General features: G+C 41.9%; 1 protein-coding gene across 1 annotated transcript in view; it reads left to right on the top strand.

The window, feature by feature from the left end:
* Window positions 1-24,073, top strand: part of LOC140212196 (palmitoyltransferase ZDHHC17) — a 38,187-nt gene extending 14,114 nt beyond the window's left edge. Inside the window, exons 7-10 of the mRNA XM_072282879.1 lie at window positions 4,634-4,796; window positions 7,471-7,553; window positions 14,563-14,753; window positions 18,696-24,073. Coding sequence (XP_072138980.1) covers window positions 4,634-4,796; window positions 7,471-7,553; window positions 14,563-14,753; window positions 18,696-19,160 — 902 coding nt within the window. The 3' untranslated portion in view covers window positions 19,161-24,073. The remainder of the gene's footprint in view (window positions 1-4,633; window positions 4,797-7,470; window positions 7,554-14,562; window positions 14,754-18,695) is intronic.
* The last annotated feature ends 529 nt before the right edge of the window (window positions 24,074-24,602 follow it).

Here is a 24,602-nt window from a genome sequence, read left to right as displayed (position 1 = left end):
TAAGCGATTTTGATTCTGAACAGCCTGCTAATAATGACTACTGAGCTGAACTGAATATGGATTCTCCCATTTTGTATTTTATATCCTGTTTTTGTTCATTCTTTCTTGTTACCATTTGCATGATTTGTTTTTGTGCGGGGGGGGGTTGATGTTCTTGTTGCCATTTGCACGATTTTTTTTATCCATGGTTCTCTTTCTTGGTTTCCTATATTTCATGTCTGCCTGTGGGAAGGTGAATCTCAGGGTTGTATACTGCATTCATGCTTCGATAATAAATGACTTTGAATCCATTGAATTCTATGAAATAGGGTGAAATGGCTGATTATGGAATAATTCCATATGTTAATAGTCATCTGGATCGTGAGTTCAGTAATCTCTACCAACCAGTAACACAACCCATCCAGGTTCCATTGGCTGACCATCTTCATCACATCACAACACCAGCCCGTGTGAGCAGCATATTGATGCTATTATCCCCAAATTAACCAGCTGATGAGGGGCTATTTCAGAGAAAGTTCACAAAATGTCATTTCCATTCATTGGCCCCTACTAAAAAGTAAACTAGATTAGTCGGGGGGGGGAGGGTTTAAAGGTTACAGAGAGGTGACAGGAGAATGGGACTGAAAGGGAGAATAAATTGGCCATGATGGAATTCTGGAGCAGATTCGATGGGCCAAGTGGTCTAATTCTTCTCCTATGTCTTTTTTTTAAATGTAGAGATGCAATGTGAAACAGACCCTTCAAGATGCTCTGCCCAGCAACCCCCAATTTAACTTTGACCTAGTTGTGGGACAATGTATAATTTTTTTTGTTTATTTACTTGATTAGAGATACAACGCGGAGTAGGCCATTACAACCCTTCAAGCCGCACCACCCAGCAACCCTCGACAACTCTGATTTAACTACAGCCTAATCACCGAACCATTCACAATGACCATTTAATCTACCCAGTACATCTACAGACTGTGGGAGGAAACCAGAGCACCCAGAGAAAACCCTCACATTCCACAGGGATGACGTACAGTAGTGGTTACCAACCTTTTTAAGCCCAAGATCCCCTACCTCGACCTTAGTGAAAGGCAAGATCTACCTACTAAATTGTTTAGAGAAAAAACAGCTCAGATTGCACTGCCAATTTGAGGCCTTTTATTTGGGCTAATTGTATTTGAATTACACAAAATACTTTTGTCAAACTTTCAAATTAATTCAAACAAGAAAACACTAACTAGCATACCTTTCTTTCACCTTTAATTCTAAGTTTCATTATTTAATTTTATTTCAACACGAAAAATAATGAATAAAAATTGACTGTTGCACTCAGTGTGATGACTGGGGCTGAATACTTATTGCTAGTTCCCTGAAATTTGGCTCATAACTACAGACAGCCAGTCTGAGACAGTCTGTGAGGTGTCTGTCAGTAAGACACCTCCTGTACTTAGATTTAATAATTTTTCATCTGTGAAAATGCAATTTCACAGAGATAAGTTGACCCGAAGTAGGTACTGACTTTTAGTGCTATAAAACCATCAGTAGTAATTGCCACCAGTTTATGAACGGGGTTGTCATTTTCACGGACATATTTTTTTAAACTCATTGTAAATATCCTCACCTCTCATTCTCTCCTTTAATTGCAAAAGAGTGAGGAAGTCCTCCTTTGTTGTAAAATCCCGGAAAGCCATTCTGACAAATACAACAAGCTGAGCTGTTTGCATTATGTCCAGGGATTCATCGAATTGCAGTGAAAAATATCCACGTCCTCTGACAGTGACTCTACCCTCTTTGCCACTGTTGCAGGGCCTAGCGGTATATTATGTATTGCGGTTGTGATGTCGTTTTTGTTTTTAAAGTCATTAAAAACAGTCTCTGCAGTAATGGCCATTGCTTTCTTGAATAAATCGCCATCTGTAAAAGGCTTCTTGTGTATAGCCAAAAGGTGACTTACACGAAATGATGCTTCAATAGCAGCCTTATTTTGAGCAGCATGTTTTGTGAAAAACGATTGCTGGGCCTTCAACCCTGATTTCAGCTTCTCAACTTTCCTGGCACGAATTGCGCTCTTTGCGGGGTAGTAGGTGTCTTTAAATTTCTGGTGGTTGGTGTTGTGGTGCCGCTCCAGATTCCCTCTTTTAGTCAGTGCTTGTGTTTGGTGGCACAACATACATACACACTTGTCTTTCACCAAGGTAAATAGAAATTCCTCTTCCCATTCTGGATGGAATTTGTATGTTTTCGCCTTCTTTCGTGGAGCCTCCGCTATGCTATCAGGATATCATGAGCGAGTGCCGTATATTGATGTTTGCGACAGTCTGTACTCTTATCCAGTGGTCCCCAACCTCCAGGCCGCGAAGAATGCAGCGGTACAACGGTGGCCGGAACGCACCCAGCACATCTTTAAGGATAAAAAGCCGAAATAAACAAGCTAATTAATTAGGTGCCGCCTGGCACATAAATGTCGGCCCAGATCAGAGGTGACGCAATCACTTTGATATTAGTAAGGCAATTGTATTAGTTGGTATCTGTGCCTTGGATTGTTTATTTCATCTCCAGACCCATGCTGTGCAATGGGAAGCTATGTTCTTCTAGACTTTGCCCTGGCAGGCTGCATTCTATCCTTGCTTGTATATTTATGTTAACCTTTGCCTTACCGCAACTTCTGCAGAGGCATGGCAACATTTGTATGCTTCGATGTACATGTGACAAATAAAGCTAATCTTTATCTTTACCTTTGGGGGTTTATCAGAATTTTGAAGGCGCACTGGCCTTCATAAATGGTTCAGCATGGGCTAAATGGGCTGAAGGGCCTGTGCTTTAGTTTACTTTGATTCTAAAAGTATAAAAAGTTTGGATTCAGTGGGTGAGGACAAACTATTTCCACAGGCCAGAGTGTCAGTAATGAGAAGTCATAGATTTAGGATAACTTTCAAATTTATGACAGGAAAAATATGAATCCATTTGTTTGGTACATTGAGTAATGTCCCAAAATACATTGAGTGGAGGAAAGTTCATTAATAACTTTCAAAAATTTTACTTTAGATAAATAAAGGTATTAATTCTTTTTTGGATTCATTTAAAGAAGATAGACTGATGTCTTTTGAACAATTAGTCGATAAATATCCTCTTTCATACCCACACTTCTTACAATACTTTCAAGTTAGACATTTCTTACGAAAATATTTAAATAATTTTCCTTACATATTGGATGCTGACCTGTTAGATGCTACTATGAGTATAAACCCTTTGATGAAGGGTTCCATTGGAAGAATTTATAATTTACTATTACAATGGGATAAGCTTCCTTTATTTAAGATTAAACAAGATTGGGAAAAAGAACTCAATTTGACTTTTATGATGGAGGATTGGACGCGGATTCTGAAGCCGGTTAACTCTTCTTCGATCTGTGCTAGTCACTGATTCAATTTAAAATTGTACATCGTTACCATTTGACGAAGGAGAAACTGTCTAAAATATTCCCTAATGTTGATAGTTATTGTGACAGATGTAAAACAGCTACACTGACACACATGTTTTGGTCTTGCTCCATACTGGAACAGTTCTGGAAGTCAGTTTTTTTGACAATTTCTAGAGCACTTAATATTAATTTACAACCTAACAAATTAACTGTGCTTTTTGGAATAATTCCTCAAAATATCCGTGGTATTTCTGTGTCTGACCGATATGTTATTGCATTTGTTACATTGATAGCTAGGAGGGCCATTTTGTTGAAGTGGAAGGCTACATCAGCTCCCATTTTGTCACAATGGTTCTCTCAAGTGATGTTATGTCTTAGTTTGGAGAAAATTAGAAGTAGAATCTTTGAACCTATGTTTGATTTTGAGAAAAGATGGGGTTCATTTGCTCATTATTATCATTTGAGTTAATTGATAGATTTCCTCCACGATCTAATTGTAAATTTTTGGTACTTTTTTTTCTTGCTGGCAGTTTGATGTTTATCTTTAGAAGCTTTTTGTATGACGCATGGCTCTGGGGTTGAACACCTAATACGTTTTTTTCCCTCACTTTTTCTTGCTTAGTAGAGGTTTTTTTAAATCACCAAAATTTTTTCAATCTTTAAAATCTCTAAAATTTTCTTCAGACATTGTGTTGCTTACTTCGATGTACTCGTGTTAATTTTGGATAATATTAAAAAGATTTGAAAAGAAAGAAAACTTTCAAAAGGAACTGTAAGATATGAGGAGGACTCTGGGGTTGGATTTAATTGGAGAGTTATGGTGGTATAGCAGTTAGTACAATGCCATTACAGCTCAGGACGTTGGAGTTTGGAGTTTAATTCCAGTGTCCTCTGTGAGGAGTCTGTACATCCCTCCTGTGAGTGCATGGGTTTCCGCCAGGTGCTCCAGTTTCCTTCCACGGTCCAAAAAGGTAGATTAGCTTGGTCATTGTAAATTGTCCCGTGATTAGGCTAGGGTTAAATCAGGGTAATCGGGATAGTTGCTGAGCAGTGCGGCTGAAGAGGATGTAAGGAGCCATTCTGCATTGTATCCTTAAATAATAATTAAAAAATAACTGTTGAGTGTGGTTCGGACATGAATGTCTGGTTCCCTCCATCTGTCCATCAGGAGATTCTGTGAAATGATTAGCTCACTAATGCACCTCCTGTACCTTTCTTGTTTAGGCCTGTACTTCAGCAGTCTGCTTTGCCCAGGCATCCTGAGTTCAATCATATTCTTCATTGCCAGTCATATTGGGAAATATGGAGGCGTTTTCAGCACAATTGCCTTTGCAGTTCTGGCCAGGATAGTGTTTTGCCAGTACCACCGAATCTCTCATTACTCCAGGTAAGGTCATTTACACCAGTGTCTGCTGATCTCTGCACCCTCCCTAGTCTTACCACATCTTGTCCATATCTACATGATCCCAGGAATGAAAGGGTTACTGCATGAGGCGTGTTGAATGGCTCTGGGCATTTTAGAAAAATGAAAGGGGATCTCATTGAAAGCTATTGAATATTGAAAGGTTTAGACTGAGTGGAGATGGTGGGGATGTTCCTGGTGTTCTGAGGCTGTACCTTCTTGTCCGAGTGGGAGAGCCTAGAACCAGAGGGGACAGCCTCAGAGTACAAAGACGTCCCTTTAGAACAACGATAAGAAGGAATTCCTTTAGTCAGAGGGTGGTGAATCTGTGGAATTCACTGCCACAGGTGGCTGTAAAGATCAAGTCATTGAGTATCTTTAAAGCAAGGTTGATAGCTTTTTGATTAGTCAGGGCATCAAAGATTATGGGGAGAAAGTCGGAGAATGGGGTTGAGAGGGAAAAATATATCAGCCATGACTGGCTGGCAGAGCAGATTTGATGGACCGAACATCCTAATTGTGCTCTTTGTGTCTTCTGGTCTTTCTCTCTGATCTGTTGACTAGAGCTCCACATAGCACTTAGCCCATGCCTAACGGCACAGTAGCATAGTGGTCAGAACAATGCTTTACAGTACCAGAGATCCGGGTTTAATTCCAGCCACTGCCTGTAAGGAGTTTATATGTCCTCCCCGTGACTGTGTGGGTTTCCTCAGGGTGCTCTGGTTTCCGCCCACAGCCCAAAGACGTACAGGTTGTTAAGTCATTGTAAACCAATTGTAATCTAATTAAATTAGGTTAATTGGTCATTGTAAATTGTCTCAAGATTAGGCTAGGATTAAATCAGGCAGCGCAGTTTGAAGGGCCAAGAGGGCCTGTTCTGTGCTGCATTTCGATAAATAAATAAATAAAATAACTAGGACTTTATATAGTTCCAGCTCAGCCCTCGTTTTGCAGTCTATGCCAGTTTTCTCAGCAACTGGTGTGTGGGCTGAATCCAGTCCATAGCAACATCGTTGTCAGTCTGTTGAGATGAAATAAAAGAAAAATAAATCCAGTCTAGTTATTATATGCAGAAGTGCAAAATCTTACTTGTGACAGGATCACAAGCACATAGCATCATATAAGCAACATTCACCAGGGAAAAAAATCATAAATTATGTATTTTTACGAGAAAGAGCACAATTAGAACTTGAAAAAACAAAATGAACAGTGTTGCTATGCTGAGGTAGTAATTCGGGATGTGTTGGTTCGTTCAAGAACTGAATGATTGAAGGGAAGTAGCTGCTCTTGAACCTGCTGGTGTGGGACTTCAAGTTTCTGCACCTCCTTCCTGAACGTTGCTACGAGAAGTTGTTTGGCCCGAATGGTGGGAATCTCTGATAGATATTGCTTTCTTGAGGCAGTACCTCCCGTAGATAAATAGAAAAGAGAAAAATATATACAAATGTAGTAGAACTTTGAATGAAGTAGGTTTGCGATGAGGTGTCAGATGTGCACATCCATTTGATTTCTTGAGGCATCCACTCCGAACACAGGGAATTTTATCCAGTGTGTTTGAAATGGCAAACAAGATCACAGCTTAAGGAGATACTTTATATACTTTATACTTTATTGTCGCCAAACAATTGGTACTAGAATGTACAATCATCACAGAGATATTTGGTTCTGCGCTTCCCGCTCCCTGGATTACAAATATTAAATATTAAAAATAGTAAAAATTAGTAAATGTTAAACATTTAAATTATAAATCATAAATAGAAAATAGAAAAATAGGAAGTAAGGTAGTGCAAAAAAACCGAGAGGCAGGTCCGGATATTTGGAGGGTACGGCCCAGATCCGGGTCAGGATCCGTTCAGCAGTCTTATCACAGTTGGAAAGAAGCTGTTCCCAAATCTGGCCGTACGAGTCTTCAAGCTCCTGAGCCTTCTCCCAGAGGGAAGAGGGATGAAAAGTCTTTTGGCTGGGTGGGTCGTGTCCTTGATTATCCTGGCAGCACTGCTCCAACAGCGTGCGGTGTAAAGTGAGTCCAAGGATGGAAGATTGGTTTGTGTGATGTGCTGCGCCATGTTCACGATCTTCTGCAGCTTCTTCCAGTCTTGGACAGGACAACTTCCATACCAGGTTGTGATGCACCCTAGAAGAATGCTTTTTACGGTGCATCTATAAAAATTAGTGAGGGTTTTAGGGGACAGGCCAAATTTCTTTAGTTTTCTCAGATTAAACTCTGCTATTGCAGTTCGATTGATGGATACAGATATATCAAGTGTTCACTCCAAAGCAAAAAATGATTTACCAACAATAGTTTTGATCAAGGCCTTTTTTATCTTCTCCACTGCCACACACTCCTGCCCTGTAGAAAATGTTTAAAGTTATGAGAGGCTTAATAACTTGGATGGGAAGAGTCTTTTCCCCAGGGTAGGAGAGTCCAAAATTAGGGAGAAAATTAGGTTTAGAATGAGATGGGCCAAAGGCAAGTAATTGGAACTAGTTGGGTGGTCAGCAATGGATTGGTAGGGCCGAAGGAACTACCATGCTGTTTGCACTATAAATTTAATTGTAATAATAAATGCAGTGGTTTTGCCATTGTACCAACCAGGGTTCTTGGATTAACACTGGTTACCCAGCTGAACATTAACACTTTCTTTTACCCCTGTCACAGGTCACCCAACCCCATGTACCTTGGCACGTTTACTGCAGGGATCATCCATTCTCTGTATTGCTTCTACTGCAAGATCCTGCCAGATATCCTTTCTGTGCACTGTTGTATTTAACAGGCTTAAAGCGATGGCTTAGCATAAGTTATACTGCCATACGATTTTATCTACCCATAATGGATTGTACCTACCCATAAAGTTGTAGAGTCCTTGAAAGTGACGCCATTAGAGACAAAGAAACATAGGCCCGCAATGCTGTGCTGAACATTAGTTGTCAAATCAGTTCGGAGTTGAACAAGTGTGGGTAACTTCACTCACCTCAATACTGAACTGATTCCACAAGTTACGGACTCATTTTCAAGGAGTGGACAACTCCTTCTCAGTATTACTTATTTATTATTATTTTAATTTTTTTTTGTATTTTCAGTTTGTCTTTTGCACTTTGGTTGTGTGTAGTTTTTCATTGATTCTGTTTTTTTTCTCCTACGAAACACTACGGAAAATGATTCTCAAGGTAGTATATGAAGACGTATATGTACTGTGATAATAGGTTCTGAAGAAGGGTCTTGGCCCGAAACGCCATCTGTTTATTCTTTTCCATAGATGCTGCCTGGCCTGCTGAGTTCCGCCGGCATTTTGTGTGTGTTACATTGAACTTTATAACTTTGGATAGCCAAAAGTGGCTCTGTGGTAGAGAATACAGAAGAAAGTCTTCCTTCCTCTGGCTCCTTTCACCTCTGTTTCAGAATGTCCCAAAGTGATTCAGAGCAAATGCATTAATTATTATCCACATGGTGCAGGGAAGCATTCAATTCAATCTTCTGAATAGTCCCATGTTTTCCCCATGGCCCTGTACTTAAGTATTATCAGCTTGAACTATTTAGAATCAGAATCAGGTTTATTATCACCAGCAGGTGGTGTGAAATTTGTTAACTTAGCAGCAGTTCATTGTAATACATAATATATAAGAAAAATAAAATAAATAAAAGTAAATAAATAAGTAAATCAATTACAGTATATGTATATTGAATAGATTAAAAATCGTGCAAGAACAAAAATAATATATATTTTAAAATGAGGTAGTGTTCACAGATTCAATGTCCATTTAGGAATCGGATGGTAGAGGGGAAGAAGCTTCCTGAATCGCTGAGTGTGAGCCTTAAGGCTTCTGTACTTCCTATCTGATAGTAACAGTGATAAAACAATATGCCCTTGGTGCTGGGGGTCCTTAATATTGGACGCTGTCTTTCTGAGACACCGCTCCCTGAAGATGTCCTGGTACTTTGTTTAGATAGACCTTTCAGTTGATTAGTTAGTTAGAGCTTTATTGTCATTGCTGAGGACAACAAGATTATAGTGTTAATCCATTCAATGCAAAATAGTAAACTGGTATTTCAATTACCAAAAACACAATGCTACGTTTAAAATATCGTCTGACTTATTCAGAATGTCATCTAAGTTGATGCAGCTCAGATAAAAAAAAAACGCTCCATGTTGCTTTTAGTTCTTTTACATGTTTTAAATCTGTGTCCCTATGATGTTTGACTGGAAACATTCTCCTCATTCACTGTACACTCAGTGGTCACATTAAGCAGTGGTCCCTAACCACCGGGCCGCAAAGCATATGCTACCGGGCCGCGAGGAAACAATATGAGTCAGCTGCACCTTTCCTCATTCCCTGTCACGCACTGTTGAACTTGAACATAGGGTTGTCAACTGTCCCGTATTTGCCAGGACATCCTGTATACTGTATTGGGCTAAATTGGTTTGTCCCATACGGGACCGCCCTTGTCCCGTATTTCCCCCGCTAAGGTAGAGCGTTCCTATGAAACCTTTCGTGCTGAAATAGCGTAAAGCGAAGAAGCAATTACCATTAATTTATATGGGAACAATTTTTGAGAGTTCCCAGACGCAAAAAAAAACCTACCAAATCATACCAAATAACACAAAACCTAAAATAACACTAACATATAGTAAAAGCAGGAATGATATGATAAATACACAGCTTATATAAAGTAGAAATAATGTATGTACAGTATAGTCGGGAAGATTAAGCCAAAACCTATTTGTGGGGAAAAAAACGGCACATACACGTATGCGCACGTCACATATGTGCACACAGATGCCCGCGCAAGACTTCATGGCCGTGGTAGTCTTTCTTGGGGTAAACACAAGTGTCCTGTATTTGACTGCTACTTTTGTCCCTTATTTGGAGTGAGAAAGTTGGCAACCCTAACTGTAAAAGACTTGTTGAGGTGAGTTTAACCCTACTTGAACACCCCCCCCCGCCCCGGGTCGGCCAGTCTGCAAGAATATTGTCAATATTAAATCAGTCCGCGGTGCAAAAAAGATTGGGGACCCCTGGCATTAAGTACAGGAGTGTACCTAATAAAGTGGCCACAGAAGTGCAACTATGTGTGGTCTTCTGCTGCTTCAAGGTTTGACATGTTGTGCATTCAGAGATGCTCCTCTGCACGCTGCTGTTGTGACGTGTGGTTATTTGAGTTACTGTCACTTTCCTGTCAGCTTGAACCAGTCTGGCCATTCTCTTCTGACCCCTCTCATTAACAAGGCACTTTCACTTACAGAACTGCTGCTCTCTGGATGTGTTTTCTTTGTCGCACCATTCCCTGTAAGTTGTAGAGACTGTTTTACGTAAAAATCCCAGGAGTTTCTGAGATACTCAAAACACCCGACTGGCACCAACAATCATTCCCCGGTCAAAGTCACTTGGATCACATTTCTTCTCTATTCTGATGCTGGGTTGAAATAACAACTGAACCGCTTGACCATGTCTGCGTGTGTTTATTTATTCAGTTCCTGGCATATGATTGGCTTATTAGATATTTGCATTAATGAGCAGGTCACCTAATACCTGCTCTGTATCTGGTGTACCTAATAAAGTGGCCACTGACAGCTTGTAGGGAGATTGTGAGGAAGGCTAGGCAGATGTTAGAGCAAAGGTGCACGCAGAATTAGGTTTATTATCACCAGCATGTGTCGTGGAATTTGCTAATTTAGGGTTAGCCAGATGGTTTGAAGTGTGTCTATTTTACTGTAAGGAATAGCATAAACAAGTTGGAATTATGAGGTTGTGGCCACTACAAAGAGTGGGATATCTCAGGAGCAGGAATGGCTGTTAAGTGTGCCAGGCTTTAGATGTTTCAAAAAGAACTCAGAGGGAGACAAAAGAGGTGGGGGAGTGGCATTGCTAATTAGGGACAGTGTCATGGCTGCAGAAAAGAAGGAAGTCACGAAGGGATGGTCTACTGAGTCAGTGTGGGTGGAAGTCAGAAACAGGAAATGGGACAATAACTCTACTGGGTGTTTTTTAGACCCTCCAGTGGTAACAGGGATATCGAGGAACAGATAGGGAGGTAGATTCTGGAGTTATACAATAGTAGTAGAGTTGTTGTGATGGGAGATTTTTAACTTTCCTAATATTGATTGGCATGTCTGTAGAGCACGGGGTTTAGATGGGGTGGAGTTTGTTAGGTGTGTTCAGGAAGGTTTTCTGACACAGTATGTAGATAAGCCAACTAGAGGAGAGGCTGTACTGGATCTGGTATTGGAAAATGAACCTGATCAGCTGTCAGATCTCTCAGTGGGAGAGCATTTTGGAGGTAGTGACCACAACTCTATCTTCATCATAGCACTGGAGAGGAATAGGAGCAGACAATTTGGAAAAACATTTAATTGGGGTAGGGGGAAAAAGACCTTGGAAATTGTGGGGATGACTTATAGCGGACTGAAATGCTTGAGCATATAGACATTAGCAAAGAGAATGTGCTGGAGCTTTTGAAAAGTGTTAAGTTAGATAAGTCACAGTGACTGGACGAGATGTACCCCAGGCTACTGTGGGAAGTGAGGGAAGGATCTGAGAGACCTTGGGGTCTGTGTCCATAGGACACTCAAAGCTGCTGCACAGGTTGACAGTGTTGTTAAGAAGGCGTATGATGTGTTGGCCTTCAGCAACCATGGGATTAAGTTCAAGAGCCACGAGGTAATATAGCCTTGGTCAGACCTCACTTGGGAGTATTGTGTTCAGTTCTGGTCACCTCACTGCAGGAAGGATGTGGATACTATAGAGAGAGTGCAGAGGAGAATTACAAAGATGTTATGAAATTGCAGGGGCCCTGGCAGATATATTTAAAATGTCGGTGTCTACGGGTGAGGTGCCGGAGGATTGGAGAATGGCTCATGTTGTTCCGTTGTTCAAAAGAGGATCGAAAAGTAATCCGGGAAATTATAGGCAGGTAAATTTGATGTCGGTAGTGGGTAAATTATTGGAGGGAGTACTAAGAGACAGAATCTACAAGCATTTGGATAGACAGGGACTTTGTAGGGAGAGTCAACATGGCTTTGTGTATGGTAGGTCATGTTTGACCAATCTATTGGAGTTTTTCGAGGAGGTTGCCAGGAAAGTTGATGAAGGGAAGGCAGTGGATATTGTCTACATGGACTTCAGTAAGGCCTTTGACAAGGTCCCGCATGGGAGGTTAGTTAGGAAAATTCAGTTGCTAGGTATACATGGAGAGGTGGTAAATTGGATTAGACATTGACTCAATGGAAGAAGCCAAAGAGTGGTACTAGAGAATTGCTTCTCAGAGTGGAGGCCTGTGACTAGTGGTGTGCCACAGGGATCAGTGCTGGGTCCATTGTTATTTGTCATCTATATCAATGATCTGGATGATAATGTGGTAAATTGGATCAGCAAATTTGCTGATGATACAAAGATTGGAGGTGTAGTGGACAGTGAGGAAGGTTTTCTAAGTTTGCAGAGGGACTTGGACCAGCTGGACAAATGGGCTGAAAAATGGCAGATGGAGTTTAATACAGACAAGTGTGAGGTATTGCACTTTGGAAGGACAGACCAAGGTAGAACATACAGGGTTAATGGTAAGGCACTGAGGAGTGCAGTAGAACAGAGGGATCTGGGAACACAGATACAAAATTCTCTAAGAGTGGCATCACAGGTAGATAGGGTCGTAAAGAGAGCTTTTGGTACATTGGCCTTTATTAATCAAAGTATTGAGTATAAGAGTTGGAATGTTATGATGAGGTTGTATAAGGCATTGGTGAGGCCGATTCTCGAGTATTGTGATCAGTTTTAGTCACCAAGTTACAGAAAGGAGTGCAGAGAAGGTTTACAAGGATGTTGCCAGGACTTGAGAAACTCAGTTACAGAGAAAGGTTGAATAGGTTAGGACTTTATTAGGAAGAATGAGGGGAGATTTGATAGAGGTATATAAAATTATGATGGGTATAGATAGAGTGAATGCAAGCAGGCTTTTTCCAGTGAGGTAAGGGGAGAAAAAAACCAGAGGACATGGGTTAAGGGTGAGGGGGGAAAACTTTAAAGGGAACATTAGGGGGGGCTTCTTCACACAGAGAGTGGTGGGAGTGTGGAATGAGCTGCCAGACGAGGTGGTAAATGTGGGTTCTTTTTTACCATTTAAGAATAAATTGGACAGATGCATGGATGGGAGGTGTATGGAGGGATATGGTCTGTGTGCAGGTCAGTGGGACTAGGCAGAAAATGGTTCGGCACAGCCAAGAAGGGCCAAAAGGCCTGATTCTGTGCTGTAGTTTTTCTATGGTTTCTGTTAATATGTTGCCTGGATTGGAGGGCATACCTTATGAGAATAGGTTGAGTGAACTTGGCCTTTTCTATTTGGAGCGATGAAGGATGAGAAGTGACCTAATAGAGGTGTGTAAGATGATGAGGGGCATTGATTTTGTGGATAGCCAGAAGCTTTTTCCCCAGGGTTGAAATGGCTAACACGAGGGAGCATAGTTTTAAGGTACTTGGAAATAAGTACCGAGAGGATGTCAGGGTACGTTTTTCCACACAGAGAGTGGTGGTCGCGTGGAATGCACTGCCAGCGACAGTATTGGAAGTGGATACAATAGGGTCTTTTAAGAGCCTCTTAGATAGGTATATGGAGCTTAGAAAAATAGAGGGTTATGCGCTAGGGAAATTCTAGGCAGTTTCTTGAGTATGTGACGTGGTCGGCACAACATTGTGGACCGAAGGGCCTGTAATGTGCTGTAGATTTCTATGTTCTATGAAACCTTTTGGGATTGTGAACACCCCATCAAACCTCACTGTGTGTTTCTCGTTGGGCATTTGAAATGAATGAGCCTTCAGCCATCCCCTTGGCCCTTCAGTGAGGCTGTATTCCTTTTATTTCCTTGCAAACCCCACAGCCTTTCCAATGCCTTGGTATTCCTCCATCATTGCTGCTTTTCAGTGAAATAAATGTGGATATTGCAGTTACATTAAAGAGAATGAAGTTCAAAGTATATATATGTCACCATATCCATATACTACCCTGAGATTCATTTTCTTGCAGGCATTCTCAATAAATACCAAGAAACAATAGAATCAATGAAAAACTACACACAAGTACATGGATAAGCAAGCAATGTGCAAAAGACAAGATCGGAAATTACAAAAAGAAAAACAAAATAATAATAATAAATAAATAATATTAAGAACGTGAGTTGAAGAACCTTTGAAAGTGAGTCCATAGGTTGTGGAATCAGTTTAATGTTGGGGTGAGTGAAGTTATCCACATTGGTTCAAGAGTCTGATGGTTGAAGGGTAATACCTGTTCTTAAACTGGTGGTGTGGAACTTGAGGTTCCTGCACCTCCTTCCCAATGGCGGCAGCGAGAAGAGAACCTGGCATGGATGGGGGCCCTTGATGATGGATACTGCTTTCCTGTGACTCTGCTCTGTGTAGATGTGCTTCATGGCTTGGAGGGCTTTGAGTTTAAATACATGGGGCTTAAATAAGTACCTGGATGGGAGGGGTATGGATGTTTATGGTCCAGGTGCAGGTTGATGGGACTAGATAGAATAACAGTCCAGCATGGACTAGATGTGTCACAGGGCCTGATTATGTCCTGTAGTGTTCTGTGGCTCTAAATACCCTTCCTCTTTCTTGCAGCGTTGCATATTTCCGTTTGCAATTACGTAATGCTCCACGACTATGATCTAATTAAATTGTTGCATTATGCAGAAAGTAGATCTCAAAGATAATTCCCAAACTGAGCCAAAAAAGGGTGAGACTATTCCTTGACTAATTACACCTCTCTGGCCGGCAAAGATGCTGCTGTGTTTCATGACAATGTTGGCAACCCTCCTGTTCTGGATGTTCGTGAAACTGCTAACGAGAGACCCTGGGAATCTGCGAGAATCTGACTCTGCGACAAAGTATTTAACGATCGCTCAGCTGATTGAAACAAATGAGAAGCCATCCAGATTCTGCATTTATTGTGAGGTACTGGCTGGTTCCATGCAGACATTTTTCTCTTGGTATTATTTGTTTCCAAGAGATAACTCCAGGTATTCTAGATTTGTCCAGAAGTATGGAGTTAAGAAAGGAAGACACCAGTGCTGTTGCGCCCAACATTCCACCACTGTATTACCTCCAGCATCACTACTATTTTCAGCCATACCCTGTAAAGCTTTAAATTTCAAAGTCTGCAAACACAAGGAATTCTGCAGATGCTGGAAATTCAAGCAACGCTCCCTTGTCCATTCGTCCCCCCCATCCCTCCCCACTGATCTCCCTCCTGGCACTTATCCTTGTAAACAGAACAAGTGCTACACATGCCCTTACACTTCCTCCCTTACCACCATTCAGGGCCCCAGACAGTCCTTCCAGGTGAGGCAACGCTTCACCTGTGAGTCGGCTGGGGTGATATACTGCGTCCGGTGTTCCCGATGTGGCCTTCTATATTTATTGGCAAGACCCGATGCAGACTGGGAGATCGTTTTGCTGAACACCTACACTCTGTCCGCCAGAGAAAGCAGGACCTCCCAGTGGCTGCACATTTTAGTTCCACATCCCATTCCCATTCTGATATGTCTATCCATGGCCTCCTCTACTGTAAAGATGAAGCTATGCTCAGGTTGGAGGAACAACACCTTATATTCCATCTGAATAGCCTCCAACCTGATGGCATGAACATTGACTTCTCTAACTTCCACTAATGCCCCACCTCCCCCTCATACCCCATCCGTTATTTATTTATATACACAATTTCTTTCTCTCTCTCTCCTTTTTGTCCCTCTGACTATACCCCTTGCCCATCCTCTGGGTTCCCCCCCCCACCTTTTCCTTCTCCCTGGGCCTCCTGTCCCATGATCCTCTCATATCCCCTTTTGCCAATCACCTGTCCAGCTCTTGGCTCCATCCCTCCCCTTCCTGTCTTCTATCATTTCGGATCTCCCCCTCCCCCTCCCACTTTCAAATCTCTTACTAGCTCTTCCTTCAGTTAGTCCTGATGAAGGGTCTCGACCCGAAACATCGACTGTACCTCTTCCTAAAGATGCTGCCTGGCCTGCTGCATTCACCAGCAACTTTGATGTGTGTAATTTCAAAGTCTGCATAAGTTCTTTGGAATTTTTAATTCAATTTTAGAATTTGAACAATCGTGGCACATTCTTCATCGGCCATGTTCCTCATTAATTTTATGACTTGAATTTATTTTCATTAGGACTCTGTTGTTTTTAGCACTAATTAAGTTTCAAGTCAGTACTAAAACAAGTCGTAATCATCTGTATAAGTACATATAAGCGTAGGTGGAACGAAAACCCTGCAGCAGTATCACAGGCACATAGTATATTAACAACATTCACCAGAAAATCTTAACTTAAACAATTTTTACAAGAAAGAACAAAATGAAACCAAAAAAATACCCATTTTAGTGCAAAGTTGTAGTTTTGATAAACTAATGATTAGGGATCAGGGATAATGGGATTGAGAGGGATAATAAATCAGTGTCCACTGTGGAAGGCACACAGAATGCCAGATGTTGTAGTGTGTGAAGGAAGAGAAGTGGGTGCAGTTACTGTTACAAGGGAGAAGGTGTTCAAAATGCTGAAAGACCTAAAAGTACATGAGTCACCCGGACCAGATGAACTGCACCCTAGGGCTCTGAAGAGGTAGTATTAGAGATTGTGGCAGCATTCGAAATGATCTTTCAAAAATCATTGGACTCTGGCATGGTGCCAGAGACTGGAAAATTGAAAATGTCACTCTACTCGTAAAGAAAGGAGAAAGGCAGCAGAAAGGAAGTTATACACCGGTAAACACAAAATACTCTGCAGATGCTGGGGTCAAAGCAACACTCTCAACATGCTGGAGGAACTCAGTAGATCGGGCAGCATCCGTGGAAACGCTCGTTTCCACGGATGCTGCCTGACCTGCTGAGTTCCTCCAACATGTTGTGATTATAGACCAGCAAGCCTGACCTCGGTGGTTAGGAAGCTGTTAGAGCCAATTGTTAAGGATAAGTTCATGGAGTATTTGGTGACACAGGACAAGATAGGACAAAGTCAACATGGTTTCCTTAAGGGAAAATCCTGCCTGATGAACTGGTTGGAATTCTTTGAAGAGATTACAAGTAGGATAGATAAAGGGGATGCAGTGGATGTTGTATATTTGGACTTTCAGAAGGCCTTTGACAAGGTGCCACATATGATGCTGCTTACCAAGTTAAGAACACGTGGTATTACAGGAAAGTTACTAAGATGGTTAGAGCATTGGCTGATTGGAAGAAGGCAGCGAATGGGAACAAAAAGATCCTTGTCTAGTTGGCTGCCAGTGACTAGTGGTGTTCCGTAGGGGTTGGAGTTGGTGTCTTATGCTGTATATAAATGATTTAGATAATCAAATAGATGGCTTTGTTGCCAAGTTTGCAGATGATACAAAGATTGGTGGAAGGGCAGGTAGTGTTGAGGAAACAGATAGGATGCAGAAGGACTTAGATTAGGAGAATGGGCAAAAAAGTGGCAAATGAACTATAATGTTGGAAAATGCATGGTCATGAACTTTAGTTGTAGAAATAAATGTGCAGACTATTTTCTAAATAGGAAAATATCCAAAAATCTGAGATGCAAATGGTCTTGGGAGTCCTTGTGCAGAACTCCCTAAAGACAAACTTGCAGATTGAGTAGGTGGTGAGGAAGGCAAATGGCATGTTAGCATTCATTTCAAGAAGCCTAGAATACAAGAGCAAGGATGTGATGCTGAGGCTTTATAAGGCACTGATAAGGCCTCACCTTGAGTATTGTGTACAGTTTTGGTCTCCTCATCTTAGATGAGATTTGCTGGCATTGGAGAGGGTTCAGAGGAGGTTCACAAGGATGATTCTGGGAATGAAAGGGTATCATACGGGGAACATTTGATGGCTCTGGGTCTGTACTCGCTGGAATTCAGAAGGATGAGGGCGGATCTCATTGAAACCTTTCGAATGTTGAAAGGTCTAGACAAAGTAGATATGGAAATGATGTTTCCCATGGTGGGAGAGTCCAGGACAAGAGGGCACAGCCTCAGGTTACAGGGGCATCCATTCAAAACAGACGCGGAGAAATTTCTTTAGCCAGAGGGTGGCGAATTTGTGGAATTTGTTGCCATGTGCAGCTGTGGAGGCCAGGTCGTTGGGTGTACTTAGGGCAGAGATTGATAGGTTCTTCATTGGATATGGCATCAAAGGTTACAGGGAGAAGGTGGGAAATGGGGTTGAGGAGGAGAAAGAAAAGGATCAGCCATAATTGAATGGCGGAGCAGACTCGATGGGCCAAATGGCCTAATTCTGCTGCTATGTCTTATGAGTTGTGGCAGTTGTCAAGAACACAATGGTTGAAAGGAAGTAATGGTTATTGAACCCGGTGGGTGGGACTTGGCTTCTGTACCATCTTCCTGATGGTAGCTGTGAGAAGAATGGCCAGGCCCAGATAAAGCATACCCTTGAATGCTGTGCATCTTGTCGCACAGATCCTAAGCAATAAAACAGTGTTTGCTCCACTTTGACAGAACTCTTGATCTATAACTCCATTAGCTAAAGAAGCAGAAATAAGCCATTCCACAATCAGATTCCTTCTGTAGCTCTTTACCACTTCCAGCTATCATCTTCCAGCTTCTTACTTCTCCACCCACCTACCTTCCCCCTCACGTAGTATCACCTATCACCTACCGACTTGAACTCCTTCCCCTCCCCCCACCTTCTTATTCTGGCTTCTTCCCCCTTTCTCCAGTCCTGATGAAGGGTCTCGGCCTGAAATGTCGGCTTTTTATTCTTCTCCATAGATGCTTCCTGACCTGCTGAGTTCCTTCGACATTTTGTGCATGTTTTGAACTGTTCTTTTATTATTTGGAGGAAGGTCTATTGGAGTCCTTCTTATTTCTTAAAATTCTGTCTACTTATTTTTTTAGATGGTTCGACCAGAAGGAACAAAGCATTGTAGACTCTGCAACTGCTGCATGGAGAACTTCGATCACCACTGTCTCTTCCTAATGAAATGTGTCGCAAAAAAGAATCAGAGACTCTTCATTCTGTTCCTGCTGGAGATCATCATATCTCACTTGACCTTCATAACATCAAGCCTGTACTCCTTATACCTTTGGTACGGACTGAACTTTGAGGTGTTCCCGAAAGTCTTCAACGATCAGCCCTGGGTGATGGGACTGGTGCTGATGAACATCGCCACTGTCTTGTGGGAGCTGGTCTTGCTGAAGAGTCAGCTGGCGGCAATCGCTGTTAACTCCACTACAACGTGCAGGGATAGGGTGGACAACAAGGCCTCTACATGGAGACACCTTTTGAGAAACATCACAGTCTTCCTCGTCCTGGGCAAGAGGCCCCAGAGCAGCAGCAAAGTTCTCTCATCCCAGTTTTAAACAGCTGAATCCGAGTGTATCTTAAGGGAGAGGGGTGGAGACCAAGGTTGAATAATACAAGTGGTGATGCTGACTAAGAGAGGGAGGTGAATCACGGCTGATCTATTTGGGCAAGGTATAAAAGAGAAAGAAAGGAGAAAGCAGCAAAAATTTTTTAGAGCACTCTTAGGTTCTTGAGAATGATCCTAGGAATGAAAAAAGTTCATGTATGAGGAGTTTTTGATGGCTCTGAGCTAGCACTTCCTGAAGTTTAGAAGAATGTGGGGGGATTTCATTGAAACCTATTGAATATTGAAAGGCTGAGATAGAGTGAATGTGGAGAAAATATTTCCTATAATGTGGGAGCCTAGAAACAGAGGGCACAGCCTGAGAGTAAAAGGACCTCCCTTTAGAACAGAAATGAGGAGAAATTTATTTCAGCCAGAGGATAGTGAATCAGATGGCTGTGGAGGCCAAGTGATAGAGTATATTTAAAATGAAGGGTTGATAGGTTCTTGATTAGTAAGGATGTCAAAGGTTACAGGTAGAAGGCAGAATAATAAGGTTGAGAGGGATAATTAATCAGCCATGATGAAATGACAGAGCAGACTTAATGAGCTAAATTGCCTAATTCTGCTCCTATGTCTTGTGCCCTTATGACATAGATTCAATGAGCTGAATGGCCTCCTATATCAGCTCTCAGTACAATCCCATCAACCCCACTTCTTTATTCTCTTTCCTGTCACGCATATGCTACCTGTCCCGGATCTTCCTCCAACACAACTACACCTACACTAGGAACAACTTGCAGTGGCTAACAATCCATCAAGCCTGCACAGTAGATCAGGGATTCCTAACCTTTATTATGCTATGGACCAATGCCATTAAGCATGGAGTCCGTGGATCCCAGGTTGGGAACCCCTATAGTAGATGTTGAAACTCTGAAGTACAAACATAACTCATGTGCAGGTGGCACGGTAGCATTGTAGTTACTGTAATGTTTCACAACACTAGCAACCCAGATACAATTCCCGCCACTGTTTATATGTTCTCCCCGTGACAGCATGGGTTTCCTCCAGGTGCTCCGGTTGCCTCCCACGTTCCAAAGACATGCAGGTTGGGCGATTAATTGGTCACATGGGTGTAGCTGAGCAGCATAGGCTCACTGGGCCAGAAAGCCTGTTATCGTGCTGCATCTCTATATAATAATTATAAAATAACTCAGGAGATTGGGCAGAAGTTCATGTTGGCCTCCTTTGCTCCAGTGAGATGGTGCAAAGAAGGAGAGTCACCATTTCAGATAGTTGGTGGTTGTCTGGCATATCCAACAATGACAGGAAAACCACGTGGGAGACTTTTTCAAATGGAAAAGCAATTGCACTGGGGCAGGTCCTCTCTCTTAACCTTGGAGATCTGGGTCCAGTGGTATGAGTAGTTATCACAAACTGGGGTAATCCCTAGTTACAGTGGATGACCTTGACTTTTCTGGGCCTCATCTTGTCCTTTGCTCTCCACAGAGCACTGCAAAACCACCTTCTTGACTGATCTCACTGCAGATATTATCCAGCCAGTCCACTGAAGCTGACTTTGCACACTAGGACAGGCATAGCCCTCTCCCACCTGGGTATGACACCCACTGTCTACCCTCACTTGGTTTAACCCATCTATTGAAGGGTGTTGCATGCAAACAGCTACTTGGAGCCACAGGTGAGAGTGGAGTGTCCACTGGGTGAATGAGCTGCCCAGAATGGACACGACAAGCCCTTCCACTAGTGATGCTACCCCTCCATGGACACTTCATCCAAAATGGCCATTTGTAAAACAAGCTGTAAAGGCTGTTTCTCTGAAATCGTTGAATTCATGCTAGGTCCTGAGGGTTGTTCCTTAGGCTTACGTTCGGCTGAAGCCAGAGGTCAGAGTGGAAGAGAGGTAAAGTGGCAGCAACTGGAACACTCATGTAGGCTGAAGGCAGGGATTCCCACATGTCTCCAGCATGGAGGAGACCACACTGTTAGCACTGAGTGCACTACACATACACTCAGTGGCCACCTGTACACCTGCTCATTAATCCAAATATCAGCCAATCATTTGGGCAGCAATTCAATGCATAAAAGCATACAGACATGCTCAAGAGGTTCAGTTGTTCAGACCAAACATCAGAATGGGGAAGAAATGTGATCTAAGCGACTTTGACAGTGAATGATTGTTGGTGCCAGACGAGGTGGTTTGAGTATCTCAGAAACTGTTGATTTCCTGGGATTTTCACTCACAACAGTTTACAGAGAATGGTGTGGAAAACAAAACAAAAAAAAAGTCCAGTGAGCTGTTTTGTGCGCAAAGACAATTGTTAATGAGAGAGGTCAGAGGAGAATGACCAGAATGGTTCAAGCTGACAGGGAAGTGACAGTAACTCAAATAACCGTGCGTTACAACAGTGGTGTGCAGAAGAGCATCTTTCTGAATGCACATATCAGACCCTGAAGTAGATGGTCTACAGCAGCAGAAGACCATGAATGTACACTCGGTTGGCCACTTTATTAGGTACAGGAGGTGCCCAGTAAAGTGTCCACAAAGTGTAGGATGGAATGGGTAGAACTGAGTGGCTGTTTCACCTAAAAGAAGTGCTTCTGTTCCTGGAGAGAGAAGAGGTCGAAGGCCAGGTGATGCATCTCTGTGAAGATGCTGTGAGAAGAGGAACAGATGTAGGAGTTGGACCAGAGCACCAGAAAGGAATGTCCCATTTCACTAGTGCTTGTTCAAGTTTTCACATAGGTCCTCTGCATTGTCTTACTGTCTGTCTCCCAGCCACAGCTCTCAGAAATCATGTAGGGCCTATCCATCACAACTGTTGTTCCTCCATTTACTGTCTGGTCAGACATCAGTTGAGTGTTATGTGATCCTACAATCCAGGGAATAAAGTCTAACTATTCAAACTTTCCCTATACCTCAGGTCATCAAATTCTAGTAAAATCCTTGTAAATTTTCTCTTCACTTTTTCAATCTGACTGATATCTTTCTGTAGGTAGGTGACCAGAGCTGCACACTATACTCCAAATTTGGTCGTACCAGCATCTTAAACAACTTCAACATAACATCTCAGTTCCTGTACTCAATACTTCATGTATTTGGGTAAAGTGGCTGATATGTGTTTATACTGCAGTCAACAATGAGACCCAATTACTTCATTATTTAATTTCATTCTCTTTCATGTGAGACAGTTTTATTACTACATTATCCATTTTTGTTTTACTGAAAAGAACCAGTGAAGGAAGAATGCAAAAAGCCTCCTTGTATTTACCCTTTCTACTGTATACACCTCATAATTTTATCTACCTTTGTCAAATCTCCCCTCATTCTCCTACACTCCAGGGAATAAAGTTCTAATCTATTCAACCTTTTCCTATAACTCAGGTCCTAAATTCCTGGCACTATCCTTGTAAAATTTTCTCTGTACTCTTTCAATCTTATTGATATCTTTCCTGTAGGTAGGTGACCAAAACTTGACATGGATGTATAGTAAACACAAAGTAACATAGTCATGAAATGTAGCACTGTAGGAAACATTCAGCAGGTCTGCCTGTGCTGGTGGACAGAAAACTGGAGACAATATTACAAATGGATGACCCAGCGAAGAGGCCAGTTCTGATGCACACACAGCAATGACTTCACAGTCATTATCAGGTTTAATATAACGCATTAAGTTGTGAAATTTGTTATTTAATGGTAACAGTACAGTGCAATGCATAATAATAAACTATATATTACAATAAGAAATATATTTTTAAAAACTTAGTGGATAAAGAGCAAAAAAATTAGTGAGATGGTGTACATGGTTTCGTTGTCCATTCAGAAATCTGATAGTCGAAGGGTAGAAGCAGTTTCTAAAATGTTGAATGTCTTCAGGCTCCTGTACCTTCTCCCTGATGGTAGCAATGAGAAAAAGCCATGTCCTGGATGATGGGAGGGGAGGGGGATCCTTAATGATGGATTCCACCTTTTTGAGGCATCACCTTTTGAAGATGTCCCCGATGCTGGGGAGGCCAGGAAGGACATCTCACTGTTGAGTTATAGGATTCAATACTGAGTCTGAAAGGCTGAATGTGTCTGTTACATATCCACAGGGTAGTATGATTAAACGTTTTTACTGAGTCATATTAGTAATGGTATGCACCTTGCAACTTACTCTGTGGGAGCTATGAAGAAGGCCTGCCAAGATAAAGACATGCCTACTTGAAAGCCTATGCCCAATAGTGTGTGTCTCCCACATGTAGGAGGCCAAATTGATACACTGTGTGATCCATGTGATAGTAGCGTCCAGATAGATGTTCCTGATATCAGACTGGAATTGGGATAATGATTCAAAGCAACATACAACTAGAAACAAGGCTTACACCTTCAGACTGAACATCGGTGCTTCTCAATGTGGTCACCCAAATCACTTTTTCCAATGTAGAGGAAAGCACATTGTGAGTACCAACTGCAGTAGAAGTCCAGTTGCTTAATGTGGGGAAATGACATCAGGAGTGTGATTGTGGGGGAGATGAAAGAGCAGATCAGGGAATTGTGTAGGAAATAGTCCTGAAGAATACTAAAACTAGAGGAAAAGTAGATGTTGCCGTTGATGGAGTCTTATTGAAAGTGGTGCAAACTGCAAGGAGATTCAGGAAGTTATTACTCCTCACCCATCAGGCTCTTGAACCAAAACGGATAACTTCACTCACCCCATCACTGAACTGTTCCCACAATATTTATTACTTAATTATTATTTTCTTTTTGTATTGCAGTTTATTGTCTTATGCACATTGGCTGTTTGTCCATCTTGATGCCCTCTTACATTGATTCTGTGTTTTTACTGTAAATACCCACAAGAAAATGAATCTCAGGATTGTAGATGGTGACATATGTATTTTGATAATAAATTTACTTTGAACTTCCTTCCCTTTAGTGTGATGCTTGAGAGACTGCATTATCCACATTTGCTTTAACACATACGTACTTTGATAATATATTTACTTCAAACTGTGAATGATATATTGAATACTGAGGTTGGTGGGTTTCAGGGGAGGACTAGAGGAATTCCATCCTTACAAATGGAGACAGAGCATGTGCGGAGGTGAAGGAAAGAGATATGCAAGACCATTCATGATTATAGTGTAGAAATGAGGGTGGAGTGTTGTGGGAGAGGTGCAGGACAGGTGGCAGAGGCGTGCCGTGGGTGAGGGGGCTGCAAGTGCAGACATACCCAGTCCTGAAACAGCATACAAGGTCATTTGATTCTAAACAATAGGTTTACTGATCATTACAGAATGTTTCTCTGGTCTATCCCTCTCCCTTCCCCTTTTCCCAACTGTGATTCCCCTTCTCCCAGCCCACTTCCCAATCTCAGTCCACAATACAGACCCAGATCAGAATCAGGTTTATCATCACTCACGTATGTCATGAAATCCTTTTTTTAATGGTGCA

Source organism: Mobula birostris, chromosome 18 (genome assembly GCF_030028105.1).
Source record: "Mobula birostris isolate sMobBir1 chromosome 18, sMobBir1.hap1, whole genome shotgun sequence".
NCBI lineage: Eukaryota > Metazoa > Chordata > Chondrichthyes > Myliobatiformes > Myliobatidae > Mobula > Mobula birostris.
The sequence above is the reverse complement of the archived record's forward strand: the minus strand, read 5'-3'. Positions and strand labels throughout refer to the sequence as shown.